This window comes from Toxotes jaculatrix, chromosome 4 (assembly GCF_017976425.1).
Source record: "Toxotes jaculatrix isolate fToxJac2 chromosome 4, fToxJac2.pri, whole genome shotgun sequence".
Lineage (NCBI taxonomy): Eukaryota > Metazoa > Chordata > Actinopteri > Toxotidae > Toxotes > Toxotes jaculatrix.
In genome coordinates, this window is record NC_054397.1 from 25,971,259 (window position 1) to 25,989,383 (window position 18,125).

General features: G+C 41.3%; 1 protein-coding gene across 4 annotated transcripts in view; it reads left to right on the plus strand.

Moving 5' to 3' along the window:
* Positions 1–18,125, plus strand: part of sh3pxd2aa (SH3 and PX domains 2Aa) — a 95,839-nt gene that overhangs the window by 66,991 nt on the left and 10,723 nt on the right. For all 4 annotated transcript variants that reach the window (XM_041035531.1, XM_041035532.1, XM_041035533.1 and 1 more), the window contains 2 exons: positions 9,230–9,343; positions 15,182–15,265. In XM_041035531.1, the coding sequence (XP_040891465.1) occupies positions 9,230–9,343; positions 15,182–15,265 (198 nt within the window). The remainder of the gene's footprint in view (positions 1–9,229; positions 9,344–15,181; positions 15,266–18,125) is intronic.

Sequence of the window (18,125 nt, forward strand, 5' to 3'; positions counted from 1 at the left end):
AGATCCTTGAATGCTAAAAACATTACTTCTCCCACTTTGCTCCTCAACAGATGATTCCAGGTTATAGATGAAAGTAGACAAACCACCATTACTGCAGTGGCAGCTCACATATAATCCCACAGATAACACTGCAAAGTATATCAGGGATTTCACTTTTTAACCACTTATGCCAAGAAATCTGTCAAAAAGATCATGTAGAACCAGTTATACACCAAATCCCATCAAAATGAAGGTGATATTCTACAAAACTTTAAACTTTTCTCCAGACTTTAGCTCTGTTTTAATAAACAGCTAGCAGTCTTTTCTGGTGTCATGACCAGTTTAAGACCAGTGTTTTCAGGATGAATAAGTTCCAGATTCACACAGACTACCTTCGTGTGTCAGAGGGGGTGACTGCCAGCTGTGATTAACTCAAACATCTCTCTCTGCCTTCACTGTCAGTATAAATGTATTCAGTTCCACTCTGCTACCGCAGTAATGCTGGTGGCACTTGAAAGCGCAACACATAAATCAGCCGCAAGATTGGTCTAGACTTTCAATGCAGTATTCAAGTAAGGGATTTTTTTTGGACACAGGCAATTTGCATGGCTTCACTTTGCCTGTGAGATATGGGATATTCTAAAGCTTCACAGGGTCAGCAGAGTTTCAACTACAGATGTAATTGCTGGGGACTGTGCCTGCTACTTTGTTGGAAATGTGGTTCAGTCACTTCACCAGCATTCTATCATCTTCACCATGTCCACCAGATGGATCAAAAGGATATTTTTATAAAAGGATGATGAGGCTTTAGGTCTGGAATGCATTTTTTTTTTTACAGTTTAATCCCATTAGTGAAGCTGGTGCAGTCCATGTTAAAGATAATACTGATTTCACAGTTGGTTTTAGGCAGCATCAGTTGTTGTGCTGCTATTTTAAGCATATTCTTTGAATCTTCCCTTCTGCTTACTCTGCAGAAAGATAAGCAGGCAATTCAATATATTCCTCTGAAAGGCTGCACTGCATTCCAGCGCTCTTTGCTCCCCAGGGGATCTGTTTCTAATTAGAAGCTTTGAGGAGGAAAGAATGACATTCACCTTGTGGGTCCCCACCGAACGCTGCATTTCTAACAGACGTCATTGTCAAAGCTGTCTGATGACCGTTCTGACGATCCCAAAGTGAGAAACCGAAAGGAAAAAGTGCGGTGTTGTTGTTGGACTGGGAATTAGCGTGGAATACTACGGCTTTGAAGCCCCTGCCAAACATCTGCTGGTTCTCCCCCTTTGTCTTCCCTCTCTCTCTCTCTCTCTCTCTCTTTCCCTTCACCACTCTTTAAATCTCGTTCTCCCCCCTCACTGTCTTGCTCTCCTTCTCACCTCTGTCTTATTTTTATCGCCCTTACTTTTCTGATCCAGCAGCACATCATGCATCTCCCATTCCCCCAAACCTCCCAAATGGGGCCCAGGACTATGACGGTCAATGATAATTTCGCTCTGCTCAGTTAGTGCACCACTGTGTTCACCGTGACCTCCTCATTCCCTCTGTGGGAAAAAGCAGTCAATTATTGCCTGCCAAGACACGGTGTAGCTAGAAAGTCCAATTAGAGCTCAACACTGTAAGGAAAGCCAATTACAGCCCCTCTGCTGTCTTACATATTCATATTTTGTTCTGTGTGTGTGTATAAGTGTGGGAGACAGCAGGTGTTGCTGCATAACCTTTCTGAATATTAGTCATTAGTTGCTGAGCGCCTCATAAATCCTCCAGAACAGTTGGGTATGTGATGTCAGACAAACTAGTAAGAGCATGTAAATCATTTTAGAAGAAAAAAAAAAACCCAGCACAGTTGTGAGGTCTGAGGTAAAGATGGTTGGTTTCCACCTCACCAAGCACCTGGACAATAGAAGACCATGTTCTTGTCCTATGGAACACTACACACTATAGCTATGGCTGAAGTTGAGAGGATTCACAGACCTCTGCGATTGTTTTGCTCATCGGTGTGACTCACTTGAACGCACATGCGCACAAACACGCTCACACATACATACACTCACACAGAGTTGAACCAGCCACCATTAACCAGGTATTATGATTTCAAGCTGTTTAAACAGCAGTTTTAGCAGGTTCTGCTGTGTGTGTACAGATGGCTTTACAGTAAGCACTTTATTACCTGGACACCTTTTATTTGTCCTGTTGTGTGCCGGTTCATTTTCACCACTGCTGCTGAACCACACCCCACCAGCTGGCTTTGGCCAGCATGACTCTTGTTTTTCCATGACAGGCCATGTACATGTACATGTGCAGTTATTTGTCATGTTTCAGAGGGAAGGTGATATGTTTTCTCCAATTTAAGGTGGTCTTTGATTGCAACTTCAGCCCCCTTCTAGGGTGCACCCTGCACTCCCCATTTGAAGTTCCACAGGAGGCAAGATTATCATAACACATTCATTTTTCATCCATATGTTGAAAATAAAGAACGTTTGAATGTCTGTTTATCCTACACACATCCTACAGACCTACACACATACTGTAGTTTCACCACTTGCATGAATTTTTACCCGCACAAAATAAGAAACTTGGAATTTAGTGTTGTGATCAGCTCCTAGAGGCTGTTCATATTAACCTGCCTGTGATCGATCTAACAGTGCAGATTGTGTCCTAAGGCTGAAAGGCAATATTTAAGGACATAAGAACCGAAAGGGTATATCCCCTCCGGAACATGAATGTACATAGCAACATGCCTGTCAGCTAACAAGATAAATTGTGTGCGAAGTGGTAATTGTGTCTTGTAGGTAGTGGTAAAGGAAAGCTCACCAAGTATCCAAAATGGACTCGGTTGATCCTCAGGGAAGCATGAATGCAGTGAGTGGCAGTAAATGCTGTGGTAGTGCTAGTGTTGGTTTTTTATATAGTCCTTGTGCACAAATTGAAAATGTATCCTTATATTTGAATTATAGGAAAAGTCCCAGTGTCACTAAAACCATCAGGATTCATCCTCTGGGGACCATGAGTTCATATATCATTTCATGTCAGTTTCGCCAGTAATTGGTGAGATATCTTGAGCTTGACCAGTGGAGAGACAGAAAAATACTATCATAACTGTAATCTGCTGAGCACACAGTATCCACTAACTGTTCTGTAATCTGAATGCTGGCCCTCTAACATTGTCCACTGCCAACCATGTTTGTATCATGTTTTATATGCTGCATGTCCTTCTCCTCCTCTCCTCCATTTCCAGCTGTCCTATCTTGAGACAATTTTGATTGTGGAAGGAGCTATATAAATAAAACTGAATTGAACTGAATTGAAAAATGAAACAGCAACCTAAGTGACCAAGACATATCACTGTCCTTATGAGGAGTTCAAACAGTATTGCAATAAAAAAAATAAAAAAACACAGAGGGGGGTTGTGTTGTTTGGAGTGTGTTCATGTTTCAGTAACATGATGGAATGTAATCCAGGAAGGTTGCTTTCAGTAGAAGATCCAAGCATCTGAAAGACTACCACATGCCAAAACACATGCTTTGAGGAAGAATTATAACTGACCAGTTTTCTACCAGGTCTATGTTGGCCACCCCCACTGCATCAATACAGTGGTCTCACTGAAAAGAATGCCCTGCTTTGGAGCATACCCTGGCTGTTAGGCATTGCCACTAACAGGACAAAAATATACAAACTAGTTACTGTCCATAGTCATCCTCTTTGCAAGTGAGCACATTTGCCCTTTTGAGCCTACCACACCCTTACTGAGCTTCACTGGTCAGTTTGTGCATCATTCCACACATATGCTGAGCCAAGTTATGCTTTGCTTTAATTGACTGAGTAATTTTTCTCCATCTGGCTGCCAATCTTTGGCCGAGATCTCCTCCTACGGGACAGATTTTCTGTGAAAACTGTAATCTGTCTGCAGGCTTCTCACACATGATGGTCAGCTCTCTTCCCAGGGCCCAGCTCTGCCACGCTGCCAGCTGGCTATTATAGTGAGAGAGTGACAGCTTCTCTATCTTTCTCCATTCTGTATCTTTTACTCACATCTGCATCTCTATTTTTGTTTTTCTTATCCCTCGTGTCCAGTCTGTTCTACCCTCTGAGAGTAAAATGTAAGTGTATATTTAAGGCGGGGGGGGGGTTCAGCGGTCTTTCTGGTCCTCATTTATCTGCTTTTACTGTGCCCACTTTCTCCTCCAGAGCTGGATTTATAGGGAAACAGGGTCCTGTCAAAACCTCGCCTTGCACTACCATGTGTGCACATGATGGTGTCTGCAGCTTGGCGTGCGTGAATAAGACAGAGAGGCTGCTTGACTGTTTCTGGCCTTTGGCATGTTTTGTTTCGGTGTGCATGTGTGAAGAAGACAGAAAACAAACGAAAAAAAAAATTTGCCAGCCTGGCCATGGCCAAGAGATATTTTTCATTTTTCTTTACACATGCAGTTTTCTTTTCCCCCAAACACTTGAAAACCTGTGAGTAATCTTTAATTCTTGTGTCAGCTGTAATCAGCAGAGCAGCTAAAGAGAGATGTGGAGTCTGTCATTCTTTGATCAAGTACAACTTTAAGAACGAAAACAGTTTTTATTATTTAGTGGCCTGTGGAAAGCCATTCATGCTTTTAATTCACCACATTTGGACTTCTGCAACCCTCATCATTCTGGCATCAATCGAAACTTTCTACAATGTCTTCATTGTGGACAGTGCACAAACGGATGAAATCATTCCTGATTTTAAATTTCTGCATGGTGGAGACTGATCACGACTGGCTCCAGATTATCAGATCGTTCAACTCCCACCTCATTAGTATTCTTCTTATATGTAGTTGCAGAGCTGCTGTCGTGTCTTGTTATCTTCTTGCCTTGTGCTCTCTTATGAATGTTCTTACTATTAAAATTTAGATGTGGGTTATTTGCATTATTGTTGGTATCCTCCTTCTTTCTCTGTCTATACAAACACACAAATTCCGCTGTAGCCACTGAATGTTAAGTGAGACACACAGCTGTCGTCGGGCTCACACTTGCCATTGTTGATAGTGAACAACTATCAACAGCCTCAGTCCTTTATCAGCACAGAGATATATTAGTGTGTTTTTCCAACGTGTGCCAGGTGGGCTAGAGAGAGGACGAGCTCCTGCATTTGTCTCTGTGAAGAAATGGTGCTCTCCTCAGTACAGGTGGCTCCAATTCTTCTTCAGCTTTTTGACTAGTTGCAATGAATCAGCCTGTGAAAGCCCTAATGTGTTTCATATGGACTAAGCTATTCTTACTGCTAGGCAGACCTTTTATATTGCAGCAAAGCAGAAAATAAATTAAAGCCTTCAGGAATGAAAACACAAACTAAAAGAGGAATCTGAAACTTGAAAGGCTGCTCCAACAGTTCACATATAAAAACATACAAAAGAAATTCACACGGTTACTTTCACAGTTTAAAGCTGCTATCTGGTCACAGTCCAGTTTTCTAACCGTTAACCAGTAGAGGAGACCCCTCCCCCAAAAATGAAACTTCTCTAGATGTCCAGGTTTATAAATCTGAACACTGTGGTGAGCGCTGTTCATTGTTCATAACACCAGGGCTCTTAAACCAGGAGATATGATGTAAGATTTAATTAGCATAGTGTAACTGTTGTGGTGTCAAATACAATTTCATATGAAACCAATACCTCAAACAGGATCCTACATTGATCCTGACGGGCCCAGAATGAACCACACTGACCTCTCCTGACTGCAGCGTAACATCTGTGCAGGAGTCAGAGAGCGAGTACAGACAATCCACAGAAAGGCAGCGTGACTGTGAGGGAGCTCAGGCTGGAGGAGCTACACTGCAGCTACTGTGCATAACCCCATGTGTCTGTAGGCCCTCAGGTTGAATTAACTCCTGTGTTGACTGTGAGACATGACCCACTGTGGGGAAATTCAGGGGAGACAGTGTTTCAGTATGATTTTGTGTGTCAACTTGTGTGTGTGTGTGTATTTTTGCTACACATAAGCTGTCACTGTCATGGTGCCTTAGGCCTCTCTGTGCTTACATAGGTGTAAGGAGGGATGAGACCACATGCAGCGGGCCGGGCAGGCTGCTCTACTGTGGTCTGTCAAGTGTCAAGCCAGTGATATTTTAATGCCTGTTAGCGTGTTTGTTGTTGTACAGTCTGACATAAATGAAGCTCAGCTCTGCTTTTCTATGAGGAACATTCAGTTTTGTGTAGTGTTACTGTTAAATACATTTACATTACCTGTGAAGTACCTGTAAATTATCTGTAAAAAGAAGGTTAATGGGTCATTTTTATGTTCACACGTCAGATAAATAAATGTAATTCCTGTATCAAGAGAATTAACATGAGAAAAAGTAAGCGATTAACTTCTCCACATAAGCGATTTCAACCGCATCTCATGGTCTTCCTCAGCTCACAGTTTGCTTGGTTGCAAGTTTCCAATTCAAGGGAGAAAAATCCATCTGCTGAGAAAGACCACAAAATGCTTAGCACACATCAAACACTGCACAGAAATAAGGTTTGAATATGTGTCTTGTTGAATCCATTCACCGTTTAATTGTTTGATAAACATAAAATGAATCAACAGCAATTTTAACAGTCAATTATACAATTAGGAAAGAAAAAGTGTCAAACATTCTCTAGCTCCAACTTCTCAAATGTGAAGCTTTACTTGTGTTCTAAGTTTATAGCATAAACAGTCAGTCCAAAACATGCCTTGTAGTTGACATTAATCAGCCCCTTTATCCTGAAGTAGAGGGAAGTGCATTATTTTCTGATAACTGCACTGGATTACATTGCTAATTCCATGGCTTCTTTGCAGCCATCAAGATATTGTTAAAAATTTGCTTATTTATAAATGCAAATTCTTTAACCTTTTATTTAGGAATAGTTGAAATGATTAACCATGGAGCTATGAGTATGAATTTATAACAAGGCAGTGCAGTTATCTGAAAATAATAATTGTTCTCAGTACTAATCAAATTTCAGTTTCTCCAGGGTTATTCTATGTAATTGCTTGTACTTTAGCTTTTTAATACAGTAAGAACACACCTTCCCCTTGTTACCATTACTGTTTCTTTCCCTATGATACAGCTCTATGTTACAGGCATATTTTCCACATCATTCATAATGTGTGTTAATGTGATTGGTGTCTTGCCGGGTAATAAAAAAGGGCGTGATGGGTTGATTCACCCAGTCTTCTCCAGCCACATTAGAGAGCTGAGCCATATGGCTGTAAATACGTTGGAGCAGTGATGACCTAATTGTTGGACTCGTTTGGAGAAAGAAAAAAATGAGTTTGTTGCCATTTTTGTTTTACTTTTCTGTCTATCTCTACACGTCTTTTTTCTCACTGTCACTTCTACTGCACTTATACATTCAATCACATGTGGAAAGAGACACTCGAGACCATGCTGAGACCTTTAGACTGCATGGTTGCCAATTTAAATCCATGGGATCATAGTGAAATATTAGGGTGTGTGTATCAAACATACAGCTCGCAGCAACTAGTGTTAGAAGTGCCTATAAGCAAGGCATTGCACCTCTTACTTTAGTGGAACTGCAGTTATTTTTCCACACTTTTGTAAATATGTCTTTTATCAGTTTTCCATGGTAACAAGTAAAATGCTTTGATGCATTATCTCACTCTTGCCTCAGACAGAGCCATCTGTCATGCCAGCTTGTGCGGTATATTTTGAAAGAACATTTCATGCATTGGGTTGTAGCCAGATGCTGCAGCAGCTATGCTAATGAAGCCACATCTCCCCATTTTAAGATAAGTCACATGTTTAGCTTTTTTAGTCCAATAGGTATGATCCCAGATGCTTCGAAGGTCATGCTTGGTAGGCCTTTGACTTTCGTAAACTAAATGACATTCTAGTTGTCAAGACATGATCAATGTAAATGACTCATCTCCTGGTATTTGATTCAGTCCTGAGTGGAAAGACTTGCCGTTCCATGAGACTCCCTAAAGACGCAACATTAGTCAGGTGTGTGGAAACGAAACAAAGGATACGTAGTCTGGCAAAATGTGTAGACTATCCAGCAAGTTTCCGAACTACTGCGAGGAGTTCTTTGGCTGTTTTGCGAATCTTTAATGGCGGCAAATCAGCACATTATGGTGACTCTGTTGTGTAAAGCATGTGCTCCTTCAAGCCATCTATTGATTTGTAGTCGCTGAGATTGTAAGTATCTCAAGTATCGACTACTAGATTGATTGCAATGGAATTCCATGTTTGCATCTGAAAGGGTTCGGCACAAGCAGGTTGACTTTTTTTTTTAAGTGAAATATCTCCACAGCCCTTGAGCACATCACTGTGGAATTTTGTACAGACATTCATTGTCCCCTCAAGATGAATTGTAAGAACTCTGGTGAACACATGACTGTTTTTCTTGCAAGATCAACATCTGGTTAAATTTAAATTTGTCCAACACTTGGGTTTATGACCAAAAACCAAAACTATGGCATTTCCAACAACCTCAGCTCTACTTTGTTTTAGTGCCAATTAACAAATGTTGGTATGCTAACACACTAAAATAAGACTGTGACCGTGTTAAATGTATAACTGCTAAACATCAGCATGCCAACTTTATTACTATGTGCCTGTTGTCATGTTGACAGTAGCCTTTCACTCAAAGCACCATCATGCAGCCTCACAGTGCTACTAGCATGTCTGTAGACTTATGTAGGTTTTTATACTAGATAATGTTGATTTGTCCAACTTGGAGCTACTTAGCCTGTGGATGACAGCAGCACTACATGTAATCACTGACAGAATAACGCATTTCATAACGATGATCATGCAAAGTAAAGTATTAATAGATTCATCTTCAGAATTCCTGAGTGCTTTTTAAACCTCTGGCGATCCATGTTTTGCTTCCAGCTCCAGCACTTTCTTCTCTCCAGTTTTCTTCAGAGTCTGGTTTAGTAATGATGAGAGCTTTCCAAGTAGGTGAAACTTCCAGCCGCCATGACTCTGCCTCAGATCTCTCTGTCACACTGATGCAGACAAGCCCAGCATATTAGGCGTACAGTATTATACACCGACTGAATGTGCTATAGTGCCAGTGCATGCTCATTCACAGTCATGATACATTGTGCAACAGCTGACAGATGAGCAACAGTGACGTGTAATTTCCATTGTTTGGTGTAAATCACCATGTGGGAATGATGTTCACTGCCATCCCTCAGGCCTCGGTGATTGTTAGCAGTACTAATATGTTCATCTCGCTGCCTTTTCTCATCTCTCTTTCCTCTGTCTCTCTCTCTCTCTCTCTAGGTTGGTGGTTTGTCAGCACAGCAGAGGAGCAGGGCTGGGTGCCGGCCACATACCTGGACTCCCAGAATGGAACCAGAGACGATTTGGATCTTGGCACTTCCAGGACTGGAGAAGGTTAGCACAGACACACACACACAGACACACACACACACCAACACAACATTATTAGATTCATAAAACACAGAAAGACATAAATGTCATTCTGGCTGACTTGTTATTCAAGAAGTCTGCGTGGAACAGGCCATGATTTCTCAATAATGGTTTTTGGGTGAGTTGTTTTTTCTGTGCTCACGTCTCAATCAAGACTAAAAGCAGTAAACAGACATTACGTGCTCAGACACTCACAAACACACTTCCAGACGCATATTAGGAACCTTGAGGACCAGTCGCAGCACCATGGTGAAATGGTACCAGACCGCAGCCAAAGGGTTTGCAATATTTTGGCACCACAGAAAATTCCTTTCAACTCCCCTGGGAGGCTGCAACTCTTGCAGGAGCCTCGTTTTGTTGTGACCCTTTCCTCCCTAATGTTTAGTCTGACTGCTGGAGTGGAGCATTTCATCACAGTGTCATAAGCCCCTCTCTGCTTTTAGACCAAAGGAATCCCATGGAGATAAATAAAAGTATGCACACATGCATGCTTAGAAATACCTGGAAAACTCGGATTATCGAAGAACCCTTTTCTGTCTCAGTAAGACGTGCTAGCCACCATGCTTCACTGAACTGTGCACATTCTTAAAGACACACACACACTGTGCAAGGATGATGACAGCTTCTGCACGGTTGTCAGAGTTACTGACTGTTTTTTTAACACTCACACACATTCACACACTTAATAGATGTTTGCAGTGCCTGGAACAGAGATGTTTCTTACAGAGACGTCTCTATGCTGGAGGTAAAATAACAGCTTAATGGAGATGGCGCATCGGTTGCTTGTGAATTGGTTATTTGTATTGTTTTAAGTTGTTGTTTTTCGTTTGTTTTTGAGTTTCTTCATTGTTCAAAGGCCCTTAGATTTGAGATTGTGTCCTATAGAACATCAGATTTCCCTTTAAAGGTTAATTACACTTTACAACAACAACTTTAGCTTATCCTTTTAGCTTTGGCCATTGTTGCTTCTTTGTTTCTCTCAGTCATGATAACACCAAAGTGAAGAGGGTAATTTTACACAGACTGCAATTTTCAGGATGAAACTTCAAATAAAAAGTGAAATTTCATTCTGCTAAACAGTGACATGTTTTTTTATATGTAGTTCTGAGGTCAGTTTTCTACTGTTGTCTGTGATAAGACAGATAAAGCCAAAAGCAGCAAACTACATCACACATAGCAACAGCTACATGCCAATTTATAGTAACAACAATGGCAGATAATCTTATAGTTTACTTATCACAGCAGAAGGAGCTCTTTGACATATAAAAAACACAGATATTTGCACTTCAGACCCACTTAGCGCGGTGAACCTGTTCTCACGAGAACACATATACACTACAGGCCAAAAGTTTGGAAGCAAGATCAAATTGGTCCCCCCCAAAAAATCATAGTTTCATTGGTATACTTTGCAACAAAATAAACATGATTATTAAATAAAGAGTCACTTATCAGAATACATTTCCTATAATTATCAGGTATTTGGGTTTTCCTTGCCTAGACTTTGCTTTCTTCAAAGTAACCTCCTCTGGCTTTAACAACAGCATGGCATATACGAGGCATTCGTTCCACAAGTTTTTTAAGGTACGAGCTTTCTTAAGTTCATCAATGAGAGACTGCTGATTCGTGGGACGCACTTTTCTGACTGATCGATCCAATTCGTCCCACACAAGCTCAATTGGAGAGAGGTCTGGAGACTGAGGGGGCCAAACCATCTTTCGAAGGACACCTTCCTCTTCTTTTTTGTCTAGGTAACCACGACAGAGCTTGGAAGAATGCTTAGGGTCATTATGCGTAGCTGCAAAACAAACTTTCAACCCACAAGTCTTAGTCCAGATGGAACTGCATGATGCTGGAGGATGGAGTGGTACTGTTCCTTCTTCATGATACCTTTTACTTCAAATAAATCTCCCACTCTATCACCTGCAAAACATCCCCATACCATGGCACTACCACCTCCATGCTTTATTGTGGGTGTTACACATGGTGCTTTAAGACGTTCACCAGTTTGTCTGTGGACACAGACTCTGCAATTTGAACCAAAGCAGTTCATACTCGCTTTTGTCTGTCCAGAGAACTTGTTTCCAGTCACCATAGGTCCAATTTTTGTGTGCTTTTCCCCACTCATATCTTTTTCTTGTTCTGTGGACGAACTAGTGGTTTTTTGCAGATCCTTTTTTTTGCACAACCTGTCCAGACCAGCTTTTCTCAAACGTCTTTTCACAGTTGTCATGACAAGGGTTTTGACCTTGTCATGTTGATTTCCTCCCTTATTTATGGTGCTGATTTTCCCCGATCTTTCTTACTGGTTACAATGATATGTTTATCCTCTGCTTTTGTAGTAACCCTCTTTCTTTCAGACCTTTCTCTTCCAGTCTCTTCAGGGTGTAGTGAACTCCTTTGTAGGACACCATTAGGCGTTTTGCAATTTCCCTTTCAGTGTCTCCTTCTTTCCTCAATCTACAAATCTGTACTCTTGTTTCTTTACTCAGCTGTTTCTTTATAGCCATTTCTGTGGACGTTTGTCCGTGATATGAACACAGTTGAGATTTATTGGAATTTTTCTATGCAAACTCTCAAAAGCCAAAGAGCTAAGGTGAGTAATGCAAACTGTGATTTGATTTTTACTTTTGCACTTAAGTTGTGACTCTTCCAAATCTTCTCAACCCTAAATCTAAGTCCTTCTTTTCTTTTGTTAACATTTATTCAGCAATAGTCAGGTAACATCAATGTATACCTAAAGGTAAATTGAGGAAAATGGTGCATATCACTGAAAGCAAAGTCTGATCATGCAGTAAATACATCCCAGAATTCATAGAACTCACGCTGGTTTTTTAAGAAAGGCATTGTGAACAGAAACTTGAAGTTGCTTCCAAGCTTTTGACCTGTAGCTTTGATGCTTACAAAGGTGCATAAGGACAGGCAGCAGAGTACATGTAGCCTGTAGCCTGAGAAGGCAAGTAACTTAACTATTTACATGATTTAAAAAAAAAATCAAACAGCTGTTTGCCACAGCTGTACACCCTGGATTTTAGACTATAGGCTGGTCTAATCATCTGATGAGGCCAAGTTGACAAATTTTTCACATTTTCATGCGGTTTATTCATGACATGCTCTGTGTAAAGGGCCTTAAAAGGAAACTACAGGTACAAAGATTTGTAATGGGGCCAGAAACAGAAGCACACAAGGGTTAAGCTAGATCATATAAACCAAGTTGTAATAAACCGGACTTGTCATTACATTTAGTTTTCTCACTGTCCTCCGGCACTGTTCACCAATGCACTCAGGTGAATTTATGCAGGAAGTGCCTGAGCTCACAGCTCCCCCCCCCCATCCTCTGCCAGTGGCCCCCATTTTCCCATTAGGCCTAGTGTCTTTGTGTTTGCACACATCGTCACTTCTTATTTCTGATCTCTCCCCTTCTTGCTTCCTGTCGTTTCTTACGTCTCATTATCTCTGCGTGGTCTGTAACCTAATTCCACTGACAGCTCAGCTAGCTGGAGAGGAACTGACAGGCGCAGCCCGGCCCCGCTGAAATTACCTCGAAATAACATTTCCCTTTGTGCCTTCCCTTAGCTGATATTTCAATTAGGAGGTCAACAGGAGTAGGGTGGTGCTCAGTGGGATGGATGGAAGCAGAGAGGAATCAAAAGGGAGAGGAAATGACTTGTAGCAGAAGCACACAAAGGGAGAGGGCGGATGCCGATCAGAGGAAAAGATGGAGAGATAAGACAGTGAAGAGAGGACAGGAGATGGAGAAACCAAGTAAAGGGAGAAGGAATTAGATTACCACAGTAGAAAGACGGATAGAAGACGAGTGTTGTTTCTATCAGTCCTTCCCCTCATTAATGTGTTTGATCTTCATGTGGCCTCAGAGAATGCACTAAGATTGGAAAATGACTCATCATGATGTTGTTGCTGCCACTTTATTATACAAGGTTTCAACTAATAAGGAGTGAAAGAGGTGAAGAGTTCAGCACAACAGCTACAGAGTAACACAACAGCTAAAGACTCCCACTGAGATACTGTATGTAAATTAATGTTAGCCGCCTGATTTTCCAGTCATCATTAACTAATGTAGCTTAACATTGTTTTTTAAACCTCAAGGAGGACAAACCAGGTGAAAACACACAAGGAGACACACAAGGAACAAATGCTTGAACATTTGACTCTACAGACACAGACAATCTGGCACAGAACAAAGGGGAGGACAAGACTTAAATACACTAGGAGGCTGGAAGACAATTAGACACAGGTGCAACACATTAGGGGCGGGACAGGTAATCACAAAGGCGGGAAACAAAGGAGGACAGGAAGTGAATCTACAAAGAGACAAAGGGGTTAGTGATTTCAGAGTAAAACAGGAAACTAAGCTGGTATCAAAGAAAACAGCGGTGACAGCTGATTTCAATTCCAAATAGGTTGAAAAATTCTTACTGAGATGGCATATTTATTTACAATCAGGTTATCAGACTCAATTATAGACGGAAATTATGTGATAAGATGTGAGTTTATAAAATCGATCCTCACATAACATTATGCTTAATAGCATACTGAAAATGTGTTCTTTATCTTTTAGATTTGTGATGTGGAGTCAAGAAACCATAACAAATGTACTATGTTTGCACCTTTTCTCTGTTTTATATTGCTGTAATTCGGACTGTTGGTCTGATAAAACAAGTAATTTAAAGATGCACCCCCCTCAATCCTGCCAGAACTGTTATTTCTTCACATTCAGTAGTAGATAATCTTAGCTTATTTTTCAATGTTTTAAAGTAAAATACTTACACATTATGCCTTTAAACATTTCATAGTCTAAAGTTTTATTGGGGAAAAAATTCCTTTGATTCAGCTGAGGTTTGTGGTTGGACGGCACAAACTCTGAAACTCCTCCCTCCCATAGTGGGAATTCTCCTTTGCCACTTTGTTTGACATGTAGGGAGAAAGCTGTGTGTTTATGACAGTCCTACAGTAGCTGTCTGCTCACCTGCTTGTCAGAGTGAAACCTAACACTGGACCATGATGCCTGCTTGCTGGCTTTGATGATATGAGCGGGGAGAGAAATATGGAAAAACTTGCTGACGGCCACTGTCAGCTAAGGGCAGCTGTGATTTTTGTTTTTCACATTCATGAGGAGGCAGAGAGGTGGGGTTAAGTAGGTTGAATTAACAGCTCTCTGCCACAGTGAAAAGTAAAAATAAGATATACAAAGATGGGATTTATAGCAGGTTTTGTTCCTGGTCTAAGGTTAAAACAACAGTGAATGAAATGACATGTTAACATACACATTAAATCATCTGCACCAAACTGTACAGAACAGATTCAACAATAAACAGTGATACATTATAACACATGGTGGTTGGCCACAATCCATAAGAAACGAGTAAGGAAGATGTTGCCCTCAAAATGAATTCTTCTATTGCCGTTTTAGTTTTTGCTTTCAAGTCCATACGCTTTGCATTTGAGAAATTTGAAAGATGTCATTTAAATTAAACTGGTGAGTATGTTTTGGACCATACACACAGATCAAAAGAACTACAAAGAACTTTTGGTTGTTTTCATTAAACAGGAACTAACTGGTTATACCTCCGAAGCTTTTACCATTGCAAATCATGGACTGGCTTCGTATTTGACCTACACAAGTTATTTATTTGCCATTGTCCCTTGAAAACCTTTTCTGTGCTACTAACAACAGCTTTTTTGCCTTTGTTCACTAATTAATTTATTAATTTATGCTTCTCACACTAACTCCATCTTTGTTTCTTCGTTTTCTCCTTTTGTTTGTTTGTTCCTCATCCTCATCAGTTACTAAGAGACGCAAGGCGCATCTGAAGAGGCTGGACCGCCGCTGGACTCTCGGGGGTATAGTCAATCGTCAGCAGAGCAGAGGTGAACATAGAGACAGCAGACACACACACACACACACACAGAATACATAGTTTGGATAAATCTACACACAAACCACATAAATTAGTCTGTTTGTTCTATTTCCATGAACCCAGTGGCACAGATCGCAGTCAAGTGCTCCCTGCCCAGTGTGCCGGGGGGCATGCTGGTCGTGCTTTGGTATGTTTGTGGCCAGCTATGCCCGACATATCCGACAATGATCAGAAAGCGCCTGGAACTTACTCTCCCACACATGACACCCAAGACACTCTTTCCTCATATACTGTAAAAAAAAACAAAAAAAACAAAAAACAAAGAAAACAAATGTACATTACCAAGCCCATCCTAAGGCCCTGTTCTCCCTTACTTCCACATATTTTGCGGTCACATTGTAAACAATCTCATTTACATCTTCACTAGTCAGCCAACAACAACTGGCCCCGAGTATCTACCGGGAGCAGCGTATTGGGTGGCCGTGAGTCAGCTCTGACAGTAAAATCTCAAATCTCTCTCCATCAAACTTGGACACTCTTCAGCTCACACTGGGCAACAAAAATAATTGGACTGCGTTAAACAGATTTGGATAATTAAGGCTGTTCAGCTCCCACAGCACAAATTCAACAACCTTGACGGCCACTGAGCCCTGTGAACCATAAATGATTGTATAACAGTGTTGCCACTTAATTAAACCACGCTTCCATAGGTTTAAAATGGTGTTAATTAGATTTGCATTTTGCTTGTAGTTCTTTAAAAATAAAAAAATAAATAAAAAGGCAAGCATGCATTGGAACTGCATTTGGCAGATTACCTGTGGTTTTGTCGAGTCATTAATGCTGAAAGAGACACATGAGTCTATGTCTGAAAAAACACAGTCACTTCTCTTGGGGGCAAGTCAATGTTTTCTAATCCAGACTTCTCAGACTGTCAGTGAGGCAGACTGTCAGTGAGGCACCTGGTCTGGCTCCAGGATTAGTCAGGGCTTCTAACAGACATCTTGTAGATATACTGTACTTTGTTTATGGAAACTGTTCCTGGACCTGTATAACCTCTGTCAATGCTCTAACAGCAATCTTTGTTTCTCATTATCATAATGTAGCCTGGCTGGACTGGCTCGTGTTACTACCTTCTCCCAGACCATCGGGCAGCAGGGCACAGAGTAGTGATTAATCAGAGGAGAGGGAACAGGGCTCACTCAGGTCAAATTATATGCTCTTCTATTCTATAGAGCACATAGTGACTTACATTGTATAGGGGAGAAAATGGAGGATTACCATTTACAGTGTATCATCATTCATGGACTGGAATCAAATCAAATGAAGCATATAGCATATCAGGTCAGGGGAGCAGCGTTAGCCAGGTCTGCTGGAATGCTACCTAACTACACTTTGTCTCCCAGAGCAGTGAGACTTGGCCCAAATGAGCCGGTGGAAAGTGTGAAAGTGGGGCAGCAGCCCATTCTGCTGACTGCTTTTAATCACACAGACCTCAGCCTCCACAGAGTGTAGATGAGTCACCAGGCTAGCTGTCACCAACAGGGAATGAGGGCATGAAACACTTTTGGAGGCCATGTTCTTGAATTCAAGCACTTACTTGGTGAGACACCTAGATTTTACTTTCTTACAGTGGAGGTGGTATATGAGCTCACATTTTTGTGTTGCTTTATTTAAACTTGTCCATCTTTTTGTTGTGTTGTGTACTGTATGATGGCTCTTTGATTTTAAGCCACATTTGTTTACAGTTACTTCCTGCATCGCTTTCTAAAATGTTTTTAAAAGTGAAACTTCACAGGCATTGCTATGCAGGGCTGGATTACTGGGCAAGACAGGCAACTACCACAGGGCAGCAGAAAATTAGAGGCTCTGAAAGGTCCAGGCTTAGGTTGTGTGAGGTGGTTTGTACTAATTTGTTTGGAAATTTGTTGGGGAATATGCATCCCTTATGCATGAAACACCATGTATGTGCAAATGTATGCGCAAACTCATAGCATCTGAAGCCTCATGGACAAATTGCAGTGTTTACAGTTAATTACTATGCCTGTTAGTGGGACACAGGATTTCAAATGCCATTACACGTCACCAGATATTGTCATGGTGGCCGAATCCTGGAAAAACTGGCCAAAACTGCACATTCACAGTTTGATGCACTCACCACTCTCAGCATGTTTTTGATTGAAAGTGTGTGTGTGTCATGTGATCAGAAATCAGAGGCAGCTGTTCGCCACTGGCATTTGATCTCAGATGAGAAATGAAGATTTGTTGGATTGATAACTTAGTACAGTACAAGCGCTGGGTTTTTTCTGACCTGTTTGTGTAGCAGGTTCTGCTGGGTAACATACTCAGTAAGGCAAACTTGGATTAGCTTGTATAGGGATTTTGAGACACAGCTGTGACCTGTATGATTTATTGGTGGACGGAAACATATTGATAAAGCCACATGTGAGGTTAGAGAGGACTTGGGAGAAACTGAGGACACAAGAGTTTCACATGGCAGTGAGCGTTACTGGCTACGTTGCAAACAAGCTAAGAGCTGCTGGACCGGTAGCTCTTTTTCCACCGTCAAAAATAGTCTCACCATAAAAACTGCAGCAGCTGCTGACTGGAGTCGTGTCAAGCTTAGTTTCTGTGGATTTTCCAACTTTTCATTCACCACCACTCTTTGCTTTGTGACTATATTAGTGTCTGTCGACATGCTGTCCAATTACTGTACGCTGTCTGCCTGGCTTTGCCTTAGCCTCAGTCAGACCTGGAACAAACACCAGTATGTGCAGGTAGTGATTTGTGCACCAGATGCATTGGGGTGGGTATAATATGCACGTCAGAAACTTAAGACAACCACCGGAAAGTGTAGAAAAGTAGCCTGACTA